Source organism: Amphiprion ocellaris, chromosome 15 (assembly GCF_022539595.1).
Source record: "Amphiprion ocellaris isolate individual 3 ecotype Okinawa chromosome 15, ASM2253959v1, whole genome shotgun sequence".
In the NCBI taxonomy this organism is placed as follows: Eukaryota; Metazoa; Chordata; class Actinopteri; family Pomacentridae; genus Amphiprion; species Amphiprion ocellaris.
In genome coordinates, this window is record NC_072780.1 from 16,686,865 (window position 1) to 16,714,778 (window position 27,914).

At 38.8% G+C, this 27,914-nt stretch overlaps 1 protein-coding gene across 1 annotated transcript; it reads left to right on the forward strand.

The window, feature by feature from the left end:
* Window positions 1–122: 122 nt before the first annotated feature.
* Window positions 123–27,914, forward strand: lpcat1 (lysophosphatidylcholine acyltransferase 1). Its single transcript, XM_023272241.3, has 14 exons — window positions 123–335; window positions 10,330–10,469; window positions 12,223–12,437; window positions 12,882–12,994; window positions 13,220–13,280; window positions 17,496–17,554; window positions 19,439–19,473; window positions 19,806–19,860; window positions 20,072–20,154; window positions 20,278–20,403; window positions 22,488–22,641; window positions 24,534–24,632; window positions 24,708–24,849; window positions 25,359–27,914. Exons 1-14 carry the CDS (start codon window positions 249–251, stop codon window positions 25,490–25,492), a joined length of 1,503 nt encoding a protein of 500 aa, XP_023128009.2. The 5' UTR covers window positions 123–248; the 3' UTR covers window positions 25,493–27,914.

Consider the following 27,914-nt stretch of genomic DNA (forward strand, 5'->3'; position numbering starts at 1 on the left):
TCAGGTCGCATTACATAAACGTCACGCACAGTCATTTTATTTTGAACCTGACGAGCCCAAACCACGTGGTTGAGCGGCGCTGCTGGTTCGCTGTGAGGAAGCATCCTCCTCCGGTCCCGCCCGGACAGCATCAGTCTGCTGGAGCCGGAGGAGGGGAGCTTCTCAGCGGCGTGGAACAAAACAGTCAGCGGTACAGGACGTTTTAAACACCACTTCTATTTAATTGTTCAGCTGTCAGACTGTCAGCAATGAAGACGACCGCCAGTCATTCGTCGAGAGTTGGTAAAAACCCTTTCGTCCACCAGCTGAAACTCACCGACAGCGAGAAATTAAAGGTAACAGTCAACACATGATAAATGACTTTTTTTTTGTAGTGTAACGTCGTTATTTGTCGTTTAAAGTTACTTCCACGTGTTCTGTCAGTGTTTGTGAAGTCAGCTGACTACATTTAAACTTCACCTACCTTGTTTGGGTTGACAGACACTTTAATGACATCCTGTTTTTTTGGGCACCTTCGCGCTTTTGTGACATAATGTCAAACCAACGTCATTTTAAAAAAAAGCATTGAAACATTCTTCATCAGCATCAGGAGTGATGTGGTGTTGTGACAGTGTAAAGATGATTTCACAGAGTTTCCTGGTTGTGTCACTTGATAACAGCGCACCTTAAGTGATCCTCAAAGGACAGAAACAGTAAAAAGAACATGAACCATGAGGTCAGTAAAGTAGTCCTGATTAGCCTATATTGAGCGAAGCAGCACCACAACTTGAACATGACTTCCTCCTACCTCAGTCAGCCTATACTTCTCTGTTTCTGGTTGTTTCTCTCTCTCACACACACACACACATACACACACACTCGGAGTGTTTAGACTTGGTTGTTAGCAAAAGGCTAAGCAAGTTGACAGCTAAACATGTTTGTTTTGTACGTAGTAATCCTCATTAGAATCCAAAGTGACTAATTGTTTCGATTAGGTAAAAGTTAAGGTTTAGAATGTAGGACTGCAATGATAAATCTATTAATTGATCAACCAATTTAATAATTGTTGAATATTTTTAGAATCAACTTGAGTTTTTTTTTAAAGCAAAAAAGTCAACATTCTCTGATTCTACTTTCTCACACTTTTATTATTTACTCTTTTGTTTGCTTCTCTATGACTAATTATCTTTGGGTTGTGGACTAAACAAAACATTTAAAGATGTAATTTTGCAAAACATTGACTTTTCTTTCTTTCCTGTTCACAGTTTTCTTACATTTCATAGACCAGACAGCTAATAACGTTATCCAGAAAGTAATCAACAGATTAATCGACTATGAAATAATAATATTGCAGCCCTATTATGATGTCTCCTACAGTGAAAGCATATAAAACCACCTTCTAAATAGTGCAATACTCTGCTGGTTCTGCTACCCTTGGGCAGCTGTGGCTACATCCCTAAATCAACACCTAAAATCAATGGACTGCTTGAGGAGGGCAGTATGGCTGAAATACTTCGTCATCAATCAAGCAATGGATCAACAGATTCTCATGCTTAGATTATGCTGACAGCATGTCAATGTGCTGAACACACATTACTATATAATGTGCCCTGCTTGACCAACCGAAAAAGTAATTTTATCTTGCTACATGCAAATTGGGAACTAATTTGCATTGATGGGTTCATTCACTGTCAAATGAATAAAGACGTTTCTAAAGAAAGCCCTGGACCTTGTCAGGGATGTGCTTTCTGTATTGTTTGCAGTGCTATAATGAGACGCTCTGCTCTACATCAACAGGTTTGTCTTTCTCCCTTTAGCCTCAGGGCCCAGAATGCCTGCTTTCATCCAGAGCAAAACACATAAACATGACGTTCAGGAAGTTGGTTTTAACACTAGCACCACTGCTTCCCAACAATTAACAATTCCACTGAGATAAGTGGTAAAACCCATACTTTTTTGCATACTTTCACTACAGTAAAGCATGATTTTAGACCTAGCAACTTCATTTTGGTTTGCTTAATGCTGTAGCTACACTGTTTTTTTTCCCCCAGCACTTTTGGAGGAATGGCCTTATTAGTACAGTTTTTCCATTGGAGTTGCAGTAAATTGTAAACAGTTGTGTCGAGTCAGATGACAGCAGCAGTCACTGAATGTAAACTGGACCATGTGTGCGTCTGAGTTTGGTTCACACCTCCTGCTGCCTGCTTCGTGTGACTCTGAGGTGTGTTTTTCCACTTGCTGCTCGTGTCTACTCAGTTGCACGCACTCATGTAAACAAACATTAGCTGTGCCTGAACAAAAACAAACCACAAACAAATATGCATGGCATGCATATATTTGAAGGTATAGTTTATTTCTTCTTTTGACTCAGTGTGTTTATTATAGAAAGACAATTGTGTGATGCAGAAGTACATTTCTCCCCCTTGCCACTGGTCTTTCTGGAATTTCTTTTCTAACTTTCTAAACACAATCTGCAGGACTGTAGAGCAACAAAGTCAGCTAGTAAAACAGACTGACAGGAGCAGTTATTCCAGCTGAGTCACCCATTGCTGAACATTGAATATCACACAAACGTGGCTGCCAAATCTCCACCTCGCTGACAAAATACCTGTGATATTCGACACAGCCGCGATATCGGGGGACTGGTTATAGAGCTTTCTAAGATTCAATATCAGATATGACTCTAACAATATAGGACCATAACAGGTACTGCTGCCTTTGTTTTCATGTGGTAGACTCAGTTCCCACTCCCTGACTTTACCCTCTGCCTGACATGGAGCCTAAGTCTAACAAGTAGTTTGACAGATTGAGTGCTTCCTGGACCCCCTGGTGGAAATCAGGGCACACTCCTCTTGGCTCGTTAAAAACAATTAGCCAAGAGCAATTAGCCTTCACTACAGGGTATAGAGCAGTTAAATTATACTGGGTCACATTACCCAGGGGAGATGGATGTAATATGGCAGTGCTATGGAACATGGTGTGTTGGAAAAATAACATTAAAATGATTTTTGTTTTTAATGATTTTGATTGATTAGGACTGTCGACTGACATTAATAAGCTGATTGTTTTTTCAGGTAATTGTTAGTGACACTGAAAAATGTCCATCGCAGTACACCCGAGTCAAAAGTAATCAGCAAATATATTGTTTTGTGCAAGTAGCAGTTCAAAATATTTGAGCTACATCTATTTAGGACCAAGAAAACCACCAGTTTACGCATTTGAGAGCCTACAAACAGGACATTTGTGGAGTCTAAACAGATATATGGTACACCATACACAGTGGCATTGTCCTCTGTGACCTGTAGAAAGGTTAGAGCCCTTCTAGCTTAGTGTTTCTTTTTTTTTTCTAGGGAAGTTCCTTTTTGACACTACAACTTACTAGTGCCATTTATGAGCCTACCTGCTTGGTAAATGCCTACATCTTTAAAACCAAATGACCCCAGCCTGTCGATTATGCATTTGAAGTCTAAACTGACATAGAAAATAACTGTAATGATGACACCATCGTTCCTGTGTAAATTGGTGGAATTCCTTGTATTATCCCAACAATATAAGAAAGAAACAATAGTGTTATATTGGTAAAGTATTTCATATAAGCTTTTTCATGGCTCCATAACACTGCTTCATCTCATGCTGCCACTCAGCTAGACATTCGTCCCTTTGTGTGTCTTTGTGTTCATGTTTGGCTTTGCGTGTTTTGCCCTTGTATGTCTGTGCTTGAGTTACAGTGCAGCTAACTGACACATACAGCGTTTATGTGTGTGTTTAGAAAGTGCAAGTCCTCAGCTGTAAGATGGGTTGAGTGTCTCCATGTCTTAATGGCCCCTGACAGCTTTATTGTTGCCATATGTACAACCAGGCGGTTTGTGTGTTTATATATGTGTCAGGAGACAGTCGGACCATCATGGCTTCTTAGAATCTCTTCAATATTAAATACAACACACAATGGCCTCAGGAGTTGCTAAATCTGCCCCTCTGATTAAATAATGTTTGCTGGTTTTATCCATTTACAGTAAGCAACAGAAGTCGACAGCAGAGCCATTGCTTTATTCCTTCACACTTTTTCTGATTTCACCTCTGCATCACACACAAGTGGTTCAGTTGATTAAAGCAAAATTCTCTCCAGTTGCAGTACATGACTGTGGCACTGGAGGCAAGACAATAATACAGAGTTTGTGTACTTTGTCTTTTTAAAATATTTTTTGTTAATCCTGAACCAATATAAGGAGTAAAAAATTAATACAGCCTTAAAGCAACACAGCTGCTGCAGCCAAAGCAAGGTGGAGAGAGAAAAAAAACTGCAGACTGCTTGAATGCATAATTAATAGGCTTATCAATATTGCTGTCTCATTGTGTATAAGTTGCTTAGGTGGAAATTTTTTTTGTTCAAGGTTCAGTTTTGTTGTATAGCAAAATTACAGATGTTGTCCCTTTAAGCTTCTCACAAAAAAGGCATTTAATGAATAATGTATCAAGTAATAAAAACGATGTTTAGTGGAGAGATTAAATTCAGTAAACTCACGGTCTCAGTTACGCAGTTTTAGTCTTATTCTTTCAGCGGCAACTTTTGCAATGTTAAATGGTTTTGTGTGAAGAACAAATCATTACTGCAAGTCTTATGAGGTCAACAAGTGGGCTACAGGGCTTTAGTGCTTGAATCAGCTTCTGTTTTAGCATTGTATTGCTGTACAAATGCCTTTAGAATGATGAAATGTTCAGTAAATCTTGCTGCCCTGAAAACTATTTTCCAAGAGAACTGAATGATCAATAGGCAGTTCTTTAATACAAGTTGATCTGTTAGCTAGAACATAACATGCTCCGGGGCAGGTTAGGAGTTCAACATAAAGTTCAGCTGCCGATGCTGAGTTATTGTGACTTTTAGTCTCTAGAGAATCTTCAAAAACACTCCATTCAGTAATTCCCATCATGCAACTCATTAACACCTTTAGCTAGATCTTCACAGTCTTGTAAATGATTCTTGTACATCTTTCCATACACTAAGTTTGTAACACACTTTCTGATGACGTCTTCAAAGCTTTAGGCACGAGTGAAGATGACCATGATGACGTTATTAGTGTTTTCTCAGATTTCCTCAGGCCTCAGAAACCTTTTCACAGACTCGCTGAACACAATGTCAACATTGACTGTAGTCCTCATTAAAAAAAACAAAAAAACAATGTTCACGTGTTATGTTTTTCCCAATCTTGCACATTAGAGGACACTTTAGAGATGGGACTTCATGCTATGTTTGGTTTTGTTACTGAAATAGATGAAGTACAGTAACAAATTATTACACTCAGAGAAAAAGAAAAACTTTTTTTAGCACTGCGTATTTCAAGTGAGCTAAATACTGCTGAAGCACATTTTTATTGCAAGTTTCAAATCCTCAGCTGTAGATCAGTGACTGCTCTCATAAAACACTGGAAATTGCTCCCCTTTGCCCCGCCCCTGCTCATTCTTATGCCACCTCCTGAGAAAATGTCAGCAGATCCTCCCAGATGGATTTGTTAAGCTCTGATGATGATGCACAGCCACGGGGGGTGGACAGTCAGGGAGAGGCGTTAGTGCATCATAAATCACCCCCATTGCTGTTTATTTATTAATACAGCCCCGAAGTGTGCACCTGGGCTCCTCCAGATAGGAAGAAAGGATAGATGGGATAGGAAAAGGGGGGAGGAGGTTAGATATGACTCCCCAGGGTGGTGACAAAAAGCACATCAATGCAAAGTAGGTGGAACACAGTTGTAGGGAGAGCAGCGTGATAAATGAAGGTGCAGCCGAGTGAATAAACATGGAGAGTGAGAGACTGATTGATGGATGGATAGTTGAGGAGAGGAATTCTTTCGGGATTGGAAATTACTGTAAGGCTGGCCGGCAGCTTGATTAGAGGGGAATGAGGGAGCGCAATGAAAGTACGGGATGAAGAGATGGAACAGAAGTCCGACAAGCAGTAGGACGGAGCTTAAAATGTCACAGAGTCTGAATTTATGCCGGAGGCCGTGACTTTGTGACCCTGTTGTCGGGGTCATGGTAAGACTTAAACGCAGCGTCTAAACGTTTTCATGCAGCGCCTAAGCCGAATGAACCCAGACACTGTTCTGAGAGTTGATGTTGTCCACCGCTCTGTAGAGAAAGGATGCCATATTGATAAAAATGGATGTTATCATGCATTGGGTGACTAGACAATTACATGATCAGATACTGTTTGTATGGCAGTATTCAATTCTCATTTGTAGGCTAAAGACTATTAAGTGTTTTTGCTCCATTTACACTTCATCTTTCAGCATTCATCACCTCTAAATGTGTTGGATCGTCCCTGTTTAACCTGCAGGACATTGTCAAGACTCCAGTATAGTGTTTTACTGTCAAGGATCAAATAAGCCCAATACATGCAAGAGAAAATTCAGCTGTCACAGATGATAAGCTGAAAGAGACAGTGTGAAATTACTAACCCGCCCCCTCTAAATGCAGTACATAAGCCCTTAAAAAACTTGGAGAAAACCGTGGTTAGTACATCCACACACTCTCTCATTATACATTTAGGGAGAAGGCATGACAGGTCAGTCAGATGCCTTTTCGTCTGTTCTATGGCCTCTGTCTGCAGTAAACCTTTTTTCATTGACAAAACCCAAAGCGCATGACCAGAGGTTGAACTCACACAGTGTTTGCAGAGTTGCTTTATCTTAGTTCCTACCTTTCTACTAATACAGTAAAGTAAAATAGTAAAATATGACTGTTACACAAAGGTGAAATACATATGATAGTGCCAAACTGTCTGCACACCCATTCATTTTGAACACATCTGTTGACTAAACCAGTTGACCTGCCGTATCCTTTTACTAAAGTCCTAAGAAGTATTTGCATTTCTACAATTCTGCAGTTTCATTTAGCAGACACCTTTATCCAAAGCGATGTACATCTGAGAGTAGATCCAACACAAGCAAGGATCTAGTCAAGAGAAAACAACCTAGATAAGTGCCATAAAACAAGTTCAAGTGTGAAAATAGGATTGTGGTGTCTACAGGCAGTGCAGATGTAGTAGGATTTTAGGATTTTTTTTTTTTTTTGCAGTCTGTCAAGTGCAAAGGTGTTCAGTGAAGAGCTGGATTTGTAGTCTTGTGATCATTGCCGTTGTTGTTTACATTCCTCCTACTGCACACGCTGAGACTGGAGAGACCAGGTCGACCATCTCCTCCCACCCTCCTCCTTCAACCCATACTTCTACCTTCATCCTCTCAAGCTTGCCCCTCTTCCCTCCCCCACCAGCTATGGTGACCTCCATCAGCTCAGTCCCACCTCCCTCACGCCTCCTTCTCTGTTGTCTCGGTTGTGTATGTTAACATGCTGCTGTTACAAATAATTTCCTTTTAAGGATCAATAAAGTCTATCTTATGTTTATCTTTTTAAAGACTGAGAGGGACTCGAACAGAGTTTGGTAACTCGTTCCACCACTGGAGAACCACAGAGGAGAAGAGTCTAGGTATCGACTGGTCCTGTTGTGGTGGTTGTATCAGGCGTCTTTTGTTGGCTGAGCATAGTGAGTGGGAGGGAGTGTAGACCTGAATGAGAGAGTTCAGGTAGGAGGGAGCTGTTTTCAGTGTAGTTTTCAATACAAGCATCAGGGATTTGAATTTTATGCGGGCAGCACCTGGAAGTCAGTGAAGCAATCTGAACAGCGGGGTGATGTGCTGTTTTTGGCTGGTTCAAAACCAGACGTGCTGCTGCATTCTGGGTCATCTGCAGAGGTTTGACCATGCATGCAGGGAGGTCTGCCAGTAAGGAGCTGCAGCAGTCGATGCGTGATATTATGAGAGCCTGTACCAGGAGTTGTGCTGTGTGTTCACACAGGAAGGGTCTGATCTTCCTTTAATGTATAGTACTTTAATTTCACTGTTGTACTGGTGCATGCACAGAAAATAAACAAAACTCTTGGTAAATGGAAACACTTGTTAAAAAAAATCCTTGCCGTGACATAAAATGAAATGGTAAAAGCCAAAGCAACTGGATTTCAAATCAAAAAGAGACAAGCTTTGGAATAGTCCATGGGATGTTTTGAATTAATGTATAACAATTAATACTTTTATTTAAGTGAACCCCTGAAAAAGAACAGAAATTTCCTCTAAAAGTGACAGAGGAAAAGCTAATCTGAGAATGTTCATAAATATATTAAAATACCTTATCAGTCATTGTTTTAAACCCTAAAAAATTATCTTTGAGTATCAAAGTTTTTCATTTTCCCCCCTCTATAATAACTTGGTGTAACTCTAGACTGTTGCTTTCTCTAAAATATTCTGATCTACATCGTCCCTGCGTCTCTCTCCACCCACTCCTCCCAATTCATGGCACTTTGAGCACACCAGCTCACCTGTGATTCTGCTCAAACACTGTAAAATTAATCTATGCTACATGATGGCAAGTTGTAATGTAGTAATTCAGCCATACATGTTAAAAGTATATAAAAGTATTTCAGTATAGCTTAATTTGCCAACTCACCTGGTTACCATGGTAAGAGCAGCTGTTGGTTAATACTATGTTGAGAAGCTACTTTGTCAGAAATCCAACAGAAGAGCAAGTGTTGTATCATTCTACAGTGCAACTAAGCACAGTCACATTGCTCGAGTAAAGAAGTCAGTAATTTTAACTGTAGTCTGATTTCCTGCTTCACACAGCACAGAAAGTTTTCACAGAACACCACAGTTAATTTGATTACCTTAGAAGAGACAGTTTAGTACAGTACAAAGGTTGAGCTTCCTGTAGCTACTTTGTCATGAATGAAACTCAGTGTTTCAGTCAATGTTAAAATATGTGATTTTCATCCAGTACACTTTTAGTATGGTTGTATCAAAAGTATTAAAATGACTTAGATTCAATAAAAAAATCCAGCCTCACACACATCCCACAAACATTTAAATGTATCACTGACATTAGTAGAATGATGTGTGTGATTTACTAAAGAATACCCAGACATTGGTTTACACTCAAGCATCTCCATGCCAAGGTCATTTTTGGAATCATGATAATAAAGACAGGCCCTATATGAAAATAAGAGTAGTTATTAAGGATTATTTCCCCCTCCTGTGTATTTATTTTATCAATGCACGTACAGGTTATGTTACCCCAACTTCTACCAACCTAAGGTAACCAGTATTGATAATGTGAAGCTATTTTTTGTTGATGAAAGCCTGCAAGTTCCAAGGCTTCCTAAACAGGAAAGTGCGATTACACCAGGACTGCTAGTGTGATTGATAAATGGATGTTTGTTCCTCACTGAAGGCACAGATGGAATGTGAGTTTCCTCCTCTTGACCCTGTAGAATGTACAGGCATATTTCTCAGCTGCGTAAACAGGGTGTGAACTACACAGGACTACACATCATCAGTGAAAAGCACAGTCAATGCCATGGCTGAACATTTTTCACCTGCAATAGTGTCTCTAAAGCACAGATTCATATGTTAAAACCTAAGCCACCAGATCTTCTTTCTTTTTCTTCAAAATCAGTTCCTGGTTTGAACATGTGTGGCTGAATTACTGCAATATTACAACCTGCCATTTTGTGGCATAGTAGTTCCGCTGTGTTCGAGCAGAGTCACGGGTGAGCCGGTGTGCTTGAGCTGCAGTGAGTAGCGGAGGGGCAGGTGGAGAGAGAGGTTGGGACTTCACAGATCTGCACACTCCAGATGAGACAAAGGTGTAGAGGTACATCCAAGCCATTTTAGTGCAGGAAAAGTTTATTTCTATGGTGGACGCTCCTAAATGTGTAATTTTGATACACAGAGATGGCTTTTTGAAGGGTTAAATCACTGACTGGAGAGGGACTTTGATAAAGATCCTGGTATGCATGCTGTTCTTGACCTCACCATTGACCGGTGACATCACAACATCATAAACTGCAGAAATAAAGCACACTTTCTTGATCCCAGCTGCCTTAAAACAGAAGAGAAGAACAACACATTGTCCTACTCAGTCTGCATGTAGAATTGCTAGTATTTATTTCTCTATTTTGTGGTCGGCACAACACTTAATTGCAATTTTTGAATCAGATCCAGAGTCTTCTTTACCACAAATGTTAGTACTGATCAGAATAAAAATAACCAAATAGCTAAATCAAGTGCTTTTAAAATGCTGTTTCTGTCATTTCATACCACAAATAAGTGAGCTTCCACAAAAGCATCTTGCCCTTTACACACTGTATAAGAATGTGGACTATGTTAAAGACTTTGAATAATTATTGTTTGACAGTTGGCTAAAAAGCCACAGGAATGTTACAGTGAATAATAGGTTGTGCAAATGCGGTGGTATTCTAACAATGTAAACTGCACATATCTCTCTGTATGTTTTCTTTCTCTCCAGATAGCGCTGATGTCGGTTACAGTTTTTCCAGTGCGACTGCTGCTCGTGTCTTTCCTCATGCTGCTGGCATGGCCCTTCGCCTTCGCAGCCTCCCTGGGCCGCTCTGAGTTTGTCATCGAGCCACAGTCGTGGTGGAGGAGGTGTGTTGGTGAATGTTTGTGTGTGCAATGGAAAATGTATGTGCAACTAAGATATAGGATTGCACAGAAATATGTGAAAATTTTAATATTTTGTACATAACAGTATATTGAACAGTCTGTGTGTTGAAAATGATTTCTAAGTCTGCTGATATATTTTTAGCCATTGGAGATGTATGTGATAGCCAGTACAAGTACCACTGAAATTCTATGGTTCTCAATTCCAGTTTTGATGCCACAGCAAAATAAGCCATTAAATTAATGTATTTCAACATCAGCTCTTTCATGTGAAAAAAAATCTTTGACAGAGACTTTTAGTTGTTAATGGGTTATTACCATTATTATAGCAATATTTTGAAAAAGAATGCAAAAGAAATAGTTCTTCAACGGTGACATGTCATTTAAACTGCAGTGATCTGCTGTCTGATATATGAAAAAAGAATTCAGATAATAAACAGGCTAATAAATATACATATACACTACTGTTCAAAAGTTTGGGGTCACCCAGGCAATTTCACGTTTTCCATGAAAACTCACACTTTAATTCATGTGCTAACATAATTGCACAAGGGTTTTGTAATAATTAATTAGCCTTTCAACACCATTAGCTAACACAATGTAGCATTAGAACACAGGAGTGATGGTTGCTGGAAATGTTCCTCTGTACCCCTATGTAGATATTCCATTAAAAATCAGCCGTTTCCAGCTAGAATAGTCATTTACCACATTAACAATGTCTAGACTGTATTTCTGATTAATTTAATGTTTTCTTCATTGAACTGCTTTTCTTTCAAAAATAAGGTAATTTCTAAGCGACTCCAAATTTTGAATGGTAGTGTAGATGCAGTCTATGTAAATACATAAGAAGTTATTGACATTGCAAGAACCTGTGGAATGTGGACTTCAAATATTGTAAAACAGTACTGAGCTTCTAAAAGGTTTTGATTGTAGTTCGCTGTGTGTGTGTCGGTCTCTCCTGCTCAACGTCCTGCTCATGCTGATGTTGTAGAATGACCACAGAGGCAGCTGCACACAGAATGTTAACATACACACACATGCACACACTGCTTTATATTGACAAACTGAACAATAATGGTAACCAACTAACATTATCAGCAGCACCCAGCTCACATTATGAGCTTTTGCTACATTAGACTAAACAGGCTTGTGTTAGCGTTTGTGAACATCCGTCTAACATTGCTACAGCAGATGGAGGTGTCGCATTTCACAAGCTGTAACATTTGTGAATGTTAACATTGCGATGACATTCTGTAAATATGAAGTAACAACTGAGACTGTCTCAGCTTGAATATGTGTGCAGATCTGGATGTGTGTCCTTGAGCTGCTTGGATAAGTCTGAGCTGTTTTCTCCATTTGCTACAAATGTGACACTTTTTGCATTCTGACTTTGGACTTCGAGCAGACTTCTATCACTGATCCCTGATCATCGATTCATACTCGATGTATCTCTTTACATGACTTTTGAGGTGTTTTTTTGTGTTTCACAAGTTGCAGCTGACCTGTTGTTTGAGCTGCACTTGCTGATGGCATTCTGCAGAAATCAAAACCTCCAGTAAACTACGTTTTTGGTAGCCTACTGACCTAACTTTAAAGTACACAGAAATATGCACCGAAGGGCGTATAAAGCTGAGTTGTAAGTTTTGCTAAAAATGAACAGGTTGGCCAGTCAACATCTTAAAACCCAAGACATGTGAATTGTACAGACATTTGCAATAGTGTGTGTGTTCTTTACCAGGCTTGTGGACCTGTGTCTACGAGTGATCATGCGAGCCATGTGGTTTTGTGGAGGTTTCCATTGGATCAAGGTGAAAGGGGAGCGAGCGGCACCCTCTGAAGCTCCCATCCTCACCGCGGCACCACATTCTACTTACTTTGATGCCATCCCAGTAACCATGACCATGTGCTCCATAGTCGCCAAACTGGAGAGCGCAAGCATTCCAGTCTGGGGCAGTGAGTGATACACATTTACCAAAAAACCCTCAAAAAACTCCCAAGTTACATCCCGTAATAACATACAGCATATGCACAATGCAAAGTGTTGCATATAAGTTAAGTTTTTGTCAGCTAAACCTTTCTTAGATCTACATAATTTCCATTTTTTATACTGAATTTCTTAATTACTGTTCTATATTAAGTATATTCAAACAATGAGTTTAAATTCATTGATTTCAGATCTGGTTGCATCTATTTAAAAACAAAAAAGAAGTCTGACAGCACCTGAACACAATTACCCTGATGAAATTCTTAAGACCTTAGATAAGTTCTTAGGACCTTAATGTGCACAAGAGCAATTAATAACTTTAATTATTTTCTTGTTGAAAACTCACATTTATTTTTTTCCTCTCTTGTTTTGGCCTACATCCAAAATCTGTCTCTTCATCATCGCCCTCACAGCTTTGATCAGCTACATCAGGCCAGTGTTTGTGTTTCGGTCAGACCAACACTCAAGGAGAAAAACTGTAGAGGAGATCAAGCGGAGAGCTCAGTCTGGAGGGAAGTGGCCTCAGGTAAAGTATTTGAATGTGCACATAAAAAGACACACACACACACACACACACACACACACACAGAAGCAGCCTTACATCGCATCACATTACCATTGAAAGGTGATAGCGTGGGTACAGTGAGTGACACACTCGGGTGAAGGCCAGGCTAAAACAGGGACTGGAAGTCAAACGCATTTGTTTGTGTGTGTGTGTGTGTGTGCCTTAATGTGTATTTGTCTGTTCCAGATCATGATATTCTCAGAGGGGACGTGCACCAACAGGTCTGGTCTCATCTTATTCAAGGCTGGTATGTGCTCTGTCCTCCTCCTGCTTTAGCTGGATCAGAAAACCAGATGGAAAGTAGTCTGGTTTTGTGTGTTTTCCCTTAAATTCAGAATAACCCTGTTGCAGTCAAATCTTATTGAACACATACATAGATACATTCCTTTAGAATTTATTTATTTCAACTTTAAATCAAATAACATTCGAAAACAGTTTGGGACCTATTTTTTCTTTAGTCTTGTTTTCTTTGCTTATTTTTATAGATGCTTAACAGTGATAGCTCATATAGTTGTGGATCACATTTGATACCTCCAAGCCTTTGGCGATCCATTGATTTTATTTTACCACCATCAGGTCAAAATGAAAAATTTTTGAAATGGTTTGGTTTATGACCAAGTTCCTAGAAAATTAGTGACATTTCACAGAAGAGACACAAGGACTGCATTTACCAAATATAGGACATCCCTGATCCATCAGGCTTCATTTAGGAAAGACAGCAAGGAGGCGCACAGAATCTCAACTGACAAGAGTAACTGTTCAATAGAAAAACACGTTGCCCAATGACTGCTGCTCCAACACTTAGAGATCTCACTTAGAGAGAGATTCTAATCCAGTATACTTTTAGCCAAATTATGTGAATATCTCCTCTTGGTTTTCTGTCCATTTACAGCACTTGCTCTGTAAATGAAATGCAAAGAAAGTAATTTTGACTGTATATAAAAGATGCAAAACCTACATTCTTTCTTACAGCTAACAGGGGGTGACTTCTCTGGTTTGAAAAATAAGTCTTATTGTATAGAAGTCCATGAAAAAAACAACACTATTACCTTGTGATTTGTTACTTCAGGAAACATTTTCCTAATAGGTTTATGATCTTAGTCCCGAGTTTCATGTCTCCTTTAATACAATATGTTGTTCATTTTTTAAAAATTATATTCCCATTTACAGTATAACAAGAAAGAAAGCAGGCTATGTTTTAGGATGGAACTATGTTGTGTTTGACAGATCACTATCATACTGGTGTATGTGGTGTCCTCGAGTTCTAAGCCAGATCCGAGCATCTGGTTTTAAAGGAGCAAGATGGCAAAAGCCAAATTTCAAACTCAAGTCTTTCAGAGCAATAGTCTACAAACCCGTGCATGACATCGTGGTCTCTACATCCATCTTTTATATACATTCATGCTCATGCATATGGCAGGAGGAAACTACCTAAATATTGTAACTAACTAAATACCAACAGTCTTTATCCAGAATCACGGCCGCTATGTTTAATACTGATAAAAGTGAAATAAGAGAATGGATGTGAGGGAGCAGCAAAAACAGCTATAAATGTTCTACAGAATCAAGTCTGTATCTGAAGGAATTTATGACTGACCACTGGTAGAGTTGGTCTGATGACCTAATTATATTGTAGAATAATAATAGTTGTGACCATACAACTGTATAAGGCTTGAGTCATATGTGATTTTAAAAAAAAGCCAACTTTTTAAAAATAATTCAGATGTTGAACACACAATATTTCATTTTCTGAATAAACATGAACACTGTTAAAGTCGCTGATGATGCTGTCATTCCTATTTTCATGGGCTGCTTTCAAAATCAGGGTTTTGAAAGCTGGGATTCACAAACTTTTCAACTTGTAACCCCCTATATAAAGGTGCCAAAATAATGACACACGCAGCCTCGCGCTCACACTAACAGGCTTATCTAAACACAGCCATAACAACAACACAAAAGAACACAGCAGCCTGACAACCGTAATATTTTTTAGTAATCTAGCAGAGGCAAGTAGCAGAATAAATCAAAGTAATCCCTGTATATAAACTGTAGTACTGAATAAACATACAGTCTGTAGGAGGATATATCCAGACATCCAAACCAAGATCTTTTTAGTTCTATGGCTGCAGTTGTTGATGTGATAACATAAGATTTCTGCTCTCTCTCCTCTGTCCTCCACATTTTCTGATGCAATAACTGTGCAAACCAAAGCTTAGAATTGAGTTGCTCAGTAATTCATTGTGGTTCTTTGTATGGGTGGGTGTGTCTGTTAATAAAGAGGCTCAGTGTGATCACACAGTTCAGTATTCATTTCATTTAGTGTGCCTGAACTTGTGAATGATTATTTATACATGGAGTTGACTGCATAGCTGCCAACTCCAGGTGTAGATGTCAGAACAAATAAATTTTTGTTGGCCCAGCAGCTTTGGAGGTGCAGTGTCTTGCTTCAGGACACAGAAACTGGGCAGAAAACTGTTGCACCCATCCCTTTGAGAGCTTGTTGTTCTGCTCACATCCCGTGTGTGTGTGCTATGTTGTCAGCCATTGTTCGCTGCCTGCTCTGTTTAATCCCCTTTCTTCCAGTCAGTAATTCTGTCATTCCCAGTAAGCCCTGTTGGTCACACTCTGTCCTGCTTTGGTTGTATGTGCGTGTGTGTGCGTGTGTGTGTGTGTGTGTGTGTGTGTGTGTGTGTGTGTGTGCATGTGTGTGCTTGTCCAGTTTGATCTGTCTGCTGTGTGTTAGTACTCCTCTCTGGATGTGTCTCCTCTAGTTACATCTCATCACTGGCTCCCAGCACAACAGAGGAACTGTGTGTGTCTGTGTTAATGTGCTTTTGCCACCTGTGCGTGAACACACTGAGATACCTCCAGTTCTTTTCTCATTTCAAACAGGCTTTTAATAGGGTTGTCGCTTTCATCTTCACCCTTTTCTCCGTCTGTCCTCTTACTATAGTCATTATTATTCAAAGGGAGTAGGTAGTCGTCACTTTTATCAGTTTTGTGTCTCTTCATGTTCTCTTGTAGTGTCATTAGAAGCTTGAACAATATAACTTCAATCAAAGGTCATTCAGTCGTCTGTTTATTGATGGAGGTTCTATGTTGATTACAGCTGCTCAGAGTTACTGTCTTAGTTCGTTTTTCATCACAGGAGTTTGATTCATTAAGTTCCCCTCTGGTGTGGGAACTTCTCAAACCCCGACCTTCATAGGTATCATGTTAAAGCGTTGTTGAAACCAGCCTTAAGGACCTGCTAATTATATACATTTACAAATATTTAAGCTGGACATTTTAAAAGTAGCCTTCTGGTACCAGGTTTTCTCATCTTACTTTTGCAGTTGGTTGTATAGTCAGATATTGTACTGTATATTTTGTTTTTCGGAAACACTGAAAAAAATATATTCATTTAAGAATATTTTTCATCTCAAAGCTCAAAGTCCTACATCAGGTAAAGCTTCACTATCTAATAGTTTCACACTTATCAGACACAACATTTAACTTGCCTGCCTAGTATTGTGTAGGTTCTCCATGTGCTGCCAGAACAGCTTTGACCTGCTGGTGCATGGACACAGGACTTCCAGAGGTGTCTGGCATTGGGTGTTGGCAGCAGGACCTTTGGGTCCTGTGGATTCGAGGTTGGGGTCTCCATGGTTCAAAATAATTATTCTTGGTGACAAAACCTCACTGATTTCATTCCCATTTCTACACTTCACTTCAGCCCTATGGAGTGTTCAAGTGTCTTTCAACTTGATTCGCAAGTTTACTGTTTTGGTTCAGTCCACTTGTCAACCCCGTTTCCACTGACTCCAGCAAGTTAGTAACTAGCTGGTAATCATACTGAAGCATGTTGCTGCCAAAAAGCAACAAGTTTCCCCCACAAATTGTGCTCTGACCTTATCAAGTGTGCCCAATCCTGACTCCAAATGAATGCTAATGGCTAATGTGTCTTTGCATGTCTAAATAAGCGGCTAACACATTAGCAATATTAACAAAAAACTTAAGGTGTAAGTCTTATTCTCCTGTGTAATATTCTTTCCCCATTCTAATATATTTGAAGGTTACACAATAGCTTCAGTAGGTCTTTGTTCAGGGATAAATGCTGTCGCTAGCTTTTATCAGCTAACCTGTCATCAACATGACATTGTAGAGTCTCAATAGAAAGGCTGTCTGCCAGTGCTAGAGGTTATTCAGAGGTTGTGAGCTTGTCATTCATCTCAACCGGTACACTCTGCTATGTTCAAATCAGTAAAGATCTGCTGGGAGAATGTACAGTGATGTATTAATAATGCAGTTTTTGCTAAGTACGTATATATTGTGGAACTGATACAAAGCATTTATCAAATACAGCTAATTTCATAGTTTGATTGACTTTATTTGTCCACATGATTAGTGGAAATACTATTCCTTATACTTTATCCTCTACTATTATTCTCTCTCTACCTCCCTCTTCTCTTGTCTTTCTCAGGTGCTTTCATCCCAGGACTCCCAGTGCAGCCAGTGATACTGCGCTACCCAAACAAACTGGTAAATACCCTGCATCCTGCCCTTCCCTTCCAGTTCTACTTTCTTGTTACCGTTTTTGATGCCTGCTCCCTACCTGCAAACTTGTACGTAGCTCAAGTTCAGCTGGACTACACCTATACATACACTTTGTACACACACCCATACATACTGACACACTTGTGATGTAATGGTTTCTTTTCTTTGCATTAGTGTGTGTTTCTCTTGTGTTGAATGACTTCATGTTCTAGTGGGATGATATTTCATCCCCTCCATCTTCTCTCACACTCGTCATGCACACACATATACACACAGGTGTCATGTCTCTCTCTCAGCACCTCTTCTCACTCTCTCATAAATTATGCACTTCTTATTACCTAGTTTTTCTTGTCTGTTTCCCTAGAAAGCTTTTGTCACAGTTTCTCCCGTTTTGATCACTTTGCCTACTTTAGTGACAACGTGGCACTACAAGGCAGCTCAGTGTGGCAAAGGAAGTATAAACAAACTGCACTAACAGGGTCAGTTGCCTTTAGTTTGTGTTTTCCCATCCAGACTCCTTATTTCTGCAACAGCAGGTTTGTTTCCATTCCGCCTCTTTCCATCTGTTCATTTAGCTATGGTGACCTTCTTTAACTGGAAATGGAAATAAACACTCAGACAAATCAAAGCACATTTGGCTGTCCTGGCTCAACAACACCAGTGCTCATGAAAGAAGCTAAGAATACCACAGGCCTGTTTTTAAATGTAATGTTATCTCAATTTAATAGGCAATTTTACCACTATTAGTTCGGATTAACGTAGAACCGAATGAGGTATTATGAAAAAAGTTCAGACTGTACCTGTTAAAAGCAAAAGCTGTTTCTGATTTAACTTTGACATTAAGTCCACCCTCTGCAATGCTGATGGATTTACTCCACTCTGTCAGAACAGCAGTCCCGTTACTTGAATTTCTTTATTGCAAAAAAGTCACAGGGAGCTGAGTCTGGTAAGAAGACCAGGTTGGGAGTAACACTTGTGTTGTTGTTTCCAAAATACATATGTGTTTTAAACATGATGTGAGCAGGCACATTGTTATTTTGGAGCACCCAGTTGCCATTGCATCACAGCTCAGGCCACTTGTGTCAAATTTTTGCCTTTAGACACATAAACTCTGTGTTGACAGTCTGACAATGAGAGATGAAATAACTGCACAACTGAATGTGAATGTCAAAGAAAACAATGACTATGCCATTGGTGCTCCTGTGATGATGCGTCATCTTTGGTCTGGGAAACTCTTCCATTGTTAAATCTGCTGTTTAGTCTCTGCTTCATGGCCATAGACCCCCCTTCTCATCAGCATATTGAGTGTTTCATTATCTTGGCACAATGATGCAGTTCTAAGCGCAAATTGATGTGAAAACTTATCATTAATCTTTGTTATGTGTCTTCTACTTTAAAGACATTACAGTACATTACATTGCATATTAGACTCTGATCGGATTGGTTTGGAAGTCACCAAATCATGCTCAAAAAAACATGCATTAAACTTAGATGTATGGTGTTCACAGAGAAACTTCTTTTAGCAGATGAAATGAAATGAACATTTTACTGCATGGAAAAGATCAAACATTCAAGCAAAGTAACTGTAAATAAAAGATAATACAATGCCATTCACAGTGATATAAAATTAGAACTGTGGAAATGTTGCCTGCAATGCTGGTTTATGTATTTCAGCATAATCAGTACACATCTCAGCATTCAAGCATTAATCAGCAGTAATGATTAATATATTAAAGTGATTTCTTCTTTAGAAACACACAACTGAGAAAAATAAACAGTAGTTTCAGGGAGTTAGTAGAGTTTTGTAAAATTGGCTGGTGTTTCTTTGCTTGTTCAAAGTGATTTCCTCTTTCCTCGTCCTTTCCACAGGATACTGTTACATGGACGTGGCAAGGTCCTGGAGCGTGAGTGTCTTTCTCTCACACACACCTACACTCTTCCATACACAACACACACACACACACACACACACACACACACACACACACACACACACACACACACACACACACACACACACACACACACACGCAGCTTCCTCGGCCCTCTGCTAAGTATGTGGTTTAAACACCAGTGACCTGTTTTCCATTAGAAAGGAACGTAGTAAAGTGCTGTAGGGGAACCTACATGATCTCCAGGACCATCTGTTCAGTCTTGTTTGAATTCATCATATTATTTTTCTCTTTCTGTTCCCGTTTTGCCATTTTCACACTAAGCAAACTCTGTTGTTTTCCAGCTTTAAGATCTTATGGCTGACTTTGTGCCAACCTCATAATTCTATGGAGATTGAGGTGAGTCATTTAGGAATCTGTAAGTTTGTAAATTACATATTTAGTGTTATCTTCAATCTTTTTTCCAAGTTGTGAAAAACAAAACAACAAAAATGGGACAGTCATCTAGTGTAATGAATATAACATGTAATTCTGTATTTATTATTCTGTGGATCAGACACAGTTTCAGGGCAGGACAACATTGACATTCTCTCTTTCTGTCCCTCCTTAGTACTTACCTATTTACACTCCATCAGAGGAGGAGAAGAAGAACCCTGCCCTGTTTGCCAATAATGTCAGGAAGCTCATGGCCAAGTAAGTGTGTATGCGTTTGCATATTTGCACAAGTGGCTCAAATCGGATCACGCTTGCTTTGGGTGCCTTTAACTCACAGATATAAATTTAGGCCCTCATAAATTGTTGCCTCTGTCTCCAAAGAGCGTTGGAGCTGCCACTCACAGACCTGTCCTTTGATGACCGTGAGATCAGCCTGTCACAGGGCCCACTGCGTATTTATGACTACAGCTGCTTGCTGGAGTTCAACCAGCTGATGCGCAGCTTAGGGTGAGTGGAGTGAGACTGGACTGACTGGTTGAACTGGGTGGTGAGTGAGTGTGATTTAAGCTCAAGGGGCAGTGGAGGTGTATAAACACTGACACCTATTGGTGGCAGAGCAGAAACACACACAGGCAGGTCTGTTCCCCTCAAGACTGAAAGTTTTTTTAAAAAAATTACACAGATATTCGTCTTCTGGTTAGATACCAGTCGATACGCTGACACATTAAGACATGTGTTTGCATTTTATTGCATTTGTAAGCATATCACACAACCTTTCGGTTAACTGGAAAAGACGTAAGTGTTAAAAAGGAGTAGTTTGTTTTTTAGCGTTTGTATAAAGTCAGCTGTCTGCATGTTTTCTTTTCTCATGAGCACTAATAGGAATGATAAATTGCCTTCTTTTTAAAGTAGATACATGGTGGGAGCATGTATCTCAATAAAATGTTTTGTGTTAGTCCTAAATGTATAGTGGACACTGTCATAGTGTAATAAAAATGATCGTATCCTGAGCACAAGCCCAACAGGCCAATCTCACCACCTCACCACTAAAGACCAGGTTCCTTTTGAAATGAATGAGTGGAGAGCCAAATCTGCAGTACCATTGGTCATCAGGACATCAGCACTGCATGTATAGAGTTACTCCTCAAATCTGCTAAAACCAGCTTATAATGTTTGGTGACTTTGTCCCAAAACAAGCTTTAACAAACATTGTTTTAATAGGTTGTAATTCTACAGTGCATGTGCATGAATGCACAACACCAGCTTGTATCAGTGACAAATCCCTCCCTTACAACATCTCTGATGTGACGTATTCTTTAGTCATATTGAATTGGGGTTCTGTATCCCTTCATCATCTGTATGAATGCACTGAAAAACTGCATTGCAAGCTATCACTGTTCAATACTTATTTTATTTTTTAATTTGAACATTTTATGCAGAATGTTTTTTTTATTTCACCAGCTGCCTAAAAATAACTCCCTATGTTGATTATTTTATTCATATTTTGTGGTTTATTGTAGTGACTAAAAAAGTTTGAATTGCAGAAAAAAAAACAAAACCCGACACACAAATTTCATTCTACTTATTTTAATGAAGTGCCCCGCTTCGTTTCCCACAACTATTAGATCACAGAGTATTTGAAAGTTGAGAGGGAGACTTATACATGTATGTAAACTGCACATTCAAACCAAACAAGTTCACACACATTGCTGATTAAGCCCATCAGTGCCAGGTAAATCTTTCTGCATTTCACAATATAATGGAATTTTAGAAGCGGTATCTGTGGCTTGATTCTCAGACTGGTGCACCAGTAGCGACGTGTTTTACAGAAGTCAGAAAGGATTGGTTTGCCAGAGCTGAAGAGGGAAGCAAGTGTAGCGAAGAGTGTGGTGGAAAAAAAATGGAAGCATCCACAACAAGCTTCTACTGCTCCAGATGTAAAAGAAACTCAGCACTCAGAGGAAGGACCACAGTCTAGAAAACAATCACCAGCAAGGACAAACATTATGAGCACTTAATGGCAGTGTTTGTCTAATTACTTTGACTGCTGGAGGAAGAAGACAAATGTTCTGCACTGTTGATTTAAGTAAAAGAGCAACGTGAGTAAAACACATCCAACATTTACTTAGCACTGTAGCATAAAGTGCTCAATGGCCAGGATAGAGTACATCACTTTAGTTATATATCATAGTGTTTATTACATGTTGTATTATTAATTTGAATGTGCAATGGAAAGTACAGCACCTATACAAACTGTACAATTGAGTAAATCCCTGTAACTACCACTACTTACTATTGCAAAGCTACATCGTGCAGTAATACAACAAAACTGAGTCAGTTCCATTTACCAGGTTAAAGTAACAGACCATTGTAAGCCTGGATGAGAGGATTTAGATTTACCTTGAAGTGATAAGAGACACTTTTACATCCTTGAATATGAATATGTGGTTAGTTGTATAGAATTTTACAGGGTAGCAAAAGTGAATGTTATAAGCCTATATGTCACAGATATGTTTTCCAGTTTGACTAACTCACATTCATGCATGATGTGATTTCTTTATTGTTTCCTCTGCTTCACTCTGTCATAACAGGCTGAGAGCAGGAACCACAGCTTTGGCGCTGGAAGAGCAGGCCAAGAGAGCCAGAAAGCTGCAGGGAGACAGGCTGGGTTTGGAGGACTTCGCCCAGTTCCTCAACCTGCCAGCTACAGACATACTTGAACAAGTCCACAGCTTCTTTGATCAGGTAAACACTATGAAATACAAGGTACACTGCACAGAATTTAACAAAGAAAGGTTTTAAAAACAATATCAATCCATGTGTGTTTTAAAGTGAAATACGGCAATAGAATAAGCTCCAAGGCTGTCATTTGATAGTTGACAGATATTTGATTAATTGTTGAAGCTTTAATAAACACATTAAACTACACTACCAGTCAAAAGTTTTAGAACACACCAATTTTTCCAGTTTTTTTTTTTTTAATCAGCAGTCCATGATACCTTCTTCCAGTCCAGTAGTCCATTGGTGGTGTTTCATGGCCCAGGCCTCTTTTTCTTATTCTGACGTCTTAGCAATGGCTTTCTTGCTGCAACCCATCTGTTAAACCTGCAACTCCAAGTCTTCTCTTCACAGTTCAAACTGACACTTCTTACTACGACCACTATTAATGCTCTCGGGGATATGGAGGGGGTTGGTCAAGAAAAGTTGGGACACCTGTAGGTTTTGGTAGCACCAACTTTCAAGACTTGATCAACCTTCATTGCTTTAAGAACAGCTTGAAGTTGTTAACCCATTTCTTGTTCCCTGAAAAAGGCCTTTTTGTGTAATTCTGAAATGTACATTATTTTTCAGTTTTGACTAACCTTACCTTTTTTTTTAAACCTCTGGCAGTTCACCACTTACCTTTGTACCATTTCAAGCTATTCGTTGGACTACTTGAATTTCAATAAAGAACTGGAAAAATTGGGGCTTTGTAAAACTTTTGACCAGTGGTGTACTTTGCTAGAAAATATGATAGTGGTTAACAAATTTCAACTCTAGGAAGGTATAGTTTTCATAGCAGCATGTAGGACTAAGAATTACATTCTACCTGTGATGGAATGAATGTTCTTAGGGATGAAGGGGTCTCAGTGAAAATAGTATGAGAGGAATGTAGCAGAAATTCATTACAGCGGAAGTGTTTTGATAATGTGTGTGACTTCCTGTCACACTTTGGCAGTTATCAGAATTTTTTTTGAAATTCCAACTCCATCTAAGAAGTTCTTCTGTGTCATTGAGAGGTTTCTGACATCTTAACATGTTATTATTTGAGGTGCCATGCTGTATTTAATAGCTTGTTGTTTGTGTAGTTGTTTGGCTGTCATTTATTCCATGTTTCAGCCTCATGTGTGATTATTTAAGTGGAGCAAGACTGAGTTTCTCTCTCCCTCCAGCTTGAAGCAGGTTTAGTTTTTAACAGGGACACATGGTACGACAATAGCCTGTAGGTGTTAATTGCAGCTTCTGGTTTCCTAGCTTTATCCTAGTTTTTTTTTTTTGTGGTTTGATAATACTTGATCAACTCCCACTTCTGGAAATTTTGCAGTGCTCTAAATGTCAATTAGTGTAAATTTGCTCAATTAAATTTGGAGCTTCTTGATGCCTAAATGTAATACTTGTTTTTAGCAGAGTGCTTTTTAAAGTGCATAAAGACCCTTGCTTATTGCATGAACATTAATTTCTTTCTTAACACTTTCACAAGTTCAAATTAATGAGGATTTGTATAATTAGGATGTTTTTTCATATGAAGAACATACACAGTAGAGACTTCATACATGCACCACAGACACCCTGCTAGGTGTAGATGATCTGAGTAGAGTTTAATGTATTTTGCTGAGAAAAAAAATGCATATGAATGATTTAATCTTCTTCTAGCAATCTTACTTGAACTGTGAGCATTTCATTTTACCATAATGCTCATAGTGGAGCATAAGGATGTAAACATTTCTGTAATATAAAATGCAAAAAAAAATGCATGTCTCTTGAGTGTACATGCTTTCAAAGTGCAGATAATGACACTTCTGCTGCCAGTGACATGTTTATATAAGATCAATTTGTTTCTGTGCTGCTTTTGCTCATTGAGATTATTTTGTTCCCAGCATGGAGTTGGACAGATAGACATCAGACACTATGTTACTGCTCTGTCCGTCATTCACCGACCTTTAAAGCCAATGGACACCCTCAAATTGGCCTTCAAGGTGAGCACTTTTACCACTCACTCTGGTTTCATGTGGTATTATAAGACTCCAACAAAAGTACATGCCTTTGTGCAGATGTATGAGAGCGAGGAGACTGGGGAAATCCTAAAGGAGGATCTGGCAGTCATCTTTGAAATAATGTTGGGAGTGAAGGAAGTGGACCTCACAGTGATGTTTTTAGCGTTGGGAGGACCTGACACAGGGAGGATCACTTATGGTAAGACTGCGTTTAGGTTTTTAAGCATTCTGAAATTTGTACAGAATTGTCAGATAATCCAGTGTGCCATTGTACATCATGTTGTAGATAATTAACGGCATGCTGTCACCATTGCATTTGACTTCTTCCTGGCTTTATTGCAGTAGATGAATACCATCTGTCGGAAGAGGTTTTTAAGTGCCTTTTCTAGACACTGTCCAAGCTGTTTTGTGCACTAGTTTACTGTCCCATTAAAGCAGTCTTTCCTTTTAACATTAAACCATCTAGTAGATTTCATTTCCCAGCTACACAAAATGCTAATTGTACTTTATAGATAAATGGAGGCTTTCAGTTTTATCGGTAATGAGAATTATCATAATTATACTAATGCCTCTAAACAAAACAAGTAATTATCTTTTAATGCTACACATTGCACCCTAAATTTGGACTAAAAGTTTTGTTGTGTTGCCTTCTAAACCCAAAAAAACTTCCATGTAACATTCGTCTTAATCTCTTGCCTCTTTTCCCAGATGAACTTCATAATTTTATACAGAAGTTTCAAAACTTTGCCCTGGAATGCCTTGATTTTAAAGACCATCCACGAAAATTCTGCATCACCCATCGCACAAGCTGCAACGGCAATAAGCAAGACAAAGACAGCTAAACAACAGACTTAACCCCTCTATTTACATTCTCTGTCCTGCCTGACAGCATCATCTACAGATGCTGCAGTTTAGCTGCCACCACGGTGCCTTTAAGTGCAGGTAGAGAAAGAACAAAGTTTCTAGGAAAGGTAAGAATCTGAACTCCATCTGTTATCTCAGTTCTCTTTAGAGTTTTTTCATTTAGTTTTCTTTATGATCTAAAAAAAACCCTGTTTTGTAATGCTCTACAAATATTTATTTAAAATTAATTTTCTCATGTATCTAATGCAGATATTTGAAAGAAGGTATATTTTGTCCTTATGGAAGAATTTGTGTCGAAGGTTAGCACTGTCGTTATCTCAGACAAATGGACAATATCGCATTGCCCTTTTCTGCTGCTCTTCAGTTTCATACAGAAAGACAAAGAACTCTCTTTTCAGGTAGAAACTACAGAATCTGACAGATATACAACAGTCTGCCATTACGTGACAAGTCTGGAATGCTATCCTACCAATTTTCTTTACTTTAGCTGCCATAGGCCAAAGTAAAATAGCTTTAACGTTCTGATCCCCAAGCACTTTGTAGGTGTTTTTTGCTCCTGTCAAATTCTGACTCACCAAAAAATGGCAATCTGTAAAGTCCTACACCTCTATGGGAACAGCACAACCATGCCTGGAAGTAGAACTTAGAAATGTCTTCTAAGTCGTATAACAAAGGTATAATGACATGAGTTATAAAAAAAAAAAAAAAAAACAATAGTTACATTTCTTTGATAATTTATTTAACAAAAATGGAAAGAAACTTGGAAATAACATGGACAGAATTTTTTGTTTCCACAGGTGTTAGCAACACTGGAAAGAACTGCTTCCTCTACATACCAAATACTGACATTTGTAATACTTCTCTCCTCTCTGCTTTGTGTAAACACAACCTGTAGTTCAGCCCAGTTCAGCTGAAAAGTCTAAAAAAAATTTTGTCACATGACTGTTGCAGCTGAGTCAATAAGGACTTCTGTGCAGGATTTTTATTGATGTTTTTTTTTTATTTTTGCAGAATTTGATTGCTGCAAACAATTTATTTTTGGTATTTAGATAAACAAAACAAAAGAGAGACATGTAGAATATAGTGATTTTGATGAAATATCTCAATTTTAGGCCTAGACTAGATGGAACAGCAAGTCACAAATAGGTAGTTCAAGGACTGTCAGAAAGTTAAAAATCCAACTTATTTCTGTTTTTACTGTTTCTCTCCATGAAAATTGGTGTAATTCTGGAATTTTTTTAAAATGACAATATGCCCTTCAAACCTGCTGGCAGGTTTTGTGTTTCACAGGGCTAATAAGCAAAAAAGTGACAATTGGGCCTGCATTTATCAAAATGTCTTAGAATCCTGGAAACGGTGCTAAGTTAGCACAGTTAACAGGAAGGAAAACCACACTTACCTCAGAATACAAGTTAATTGTTACTTTCAACAAAGAAACACTGAAAGTTGCAATGAGGGATTTTTTTTCCTGACATTCTCAGTCAAATTATGACATGCTGTAGTTTTTCAGACAGTTGCTGTTCAGAGTTGTAGTTAAATGTGAAATCTACATGCGGAAAATAGTAAATGCTTCATGTACATGGGTTAGTAAAAGGTTACTTAGGCATCCAAGTGATGTAAAAAGCAATGCTTACATCTCTATAATTTACCAATAATCTATTTGCATTAGTAGGCAGATTTTTTTTAATTGTGAGAGTTTTTGTGGAGAGAACATTCTGCATCCCACGGAAGGTCAGGTTACCATCACCTGGAACCCTTGGACAGGTTCAGACATTTCTTGAGCTCTTCTCGATGTCCACCAAGATAGGAGACATCTTAAATAAAGATAGTTGAATACTTTCAGTTCTAATCTGAAAAGCTGGACCAAAGATGTGTCAGACTGACTCCTGCCTTCCTATAGCTAAAACTACATCTACCTACAACCTTTCCTGAGGGGATTATAAAATACTGACTCCAGACTGACTCTTCTGCCTGCTGGTGACTTTATATTTTCATCAGTGTCAGAATACATACATTTTTTTCATGTAGTTTGATGAATAATGTAAAAGTTATTTGATGTTTTTAATGTCAGTACTGTTGGTCCAGAATAGTTTCTACACCTGCAAGTTAAGAAATTTAGAAGTGGCCTACTTTTCCTAAAAATTAAAAAAAAAAAAAAAAAAAAAAAAACATGGACTGCTTAGCCATTGTAGAAAAGCAAAGTTCAATTTTGAAATGAATAAATAGAAAACATGTCTTCAGTTTCTTAAGCTTATTTCTCCTTCTCTGCTGGTTTAAATGCTGACCTCTGATAGTTTATGTTGGACACATTTTGTACCTTATGACTGAAAAGTTCCTGTTATATTTCATAAGGGCAGAAATCAAATCTTTTTGATTTACGAATAAAATGCATTCAATTTT

Bases quoted from the DNA above. Each gene is read 5' to 3' on its own strand.
- lpcat1 (XM_023272241.3), top strand. From the start codon at position 249: ATGAAGACGACCGCCAGTCATTCGTCGAGAGTTGGTAAAAACCCTTTC. The intron at 336-10,329 runs GTAACAGTCAAC...CTTTCTCTCCAG, and splicing joins CCGACAGCGAGAAATTAAAG to ATAGCGCTGATGTCGGTTAC. The intron at 12,995-13,219 runs GTAAAGTATTTG...TGTCTGTTCCAG, and splicing joins CTGGAGGGAAGTGGCCTCAG to ATCATGATATTCTCAGAGGG.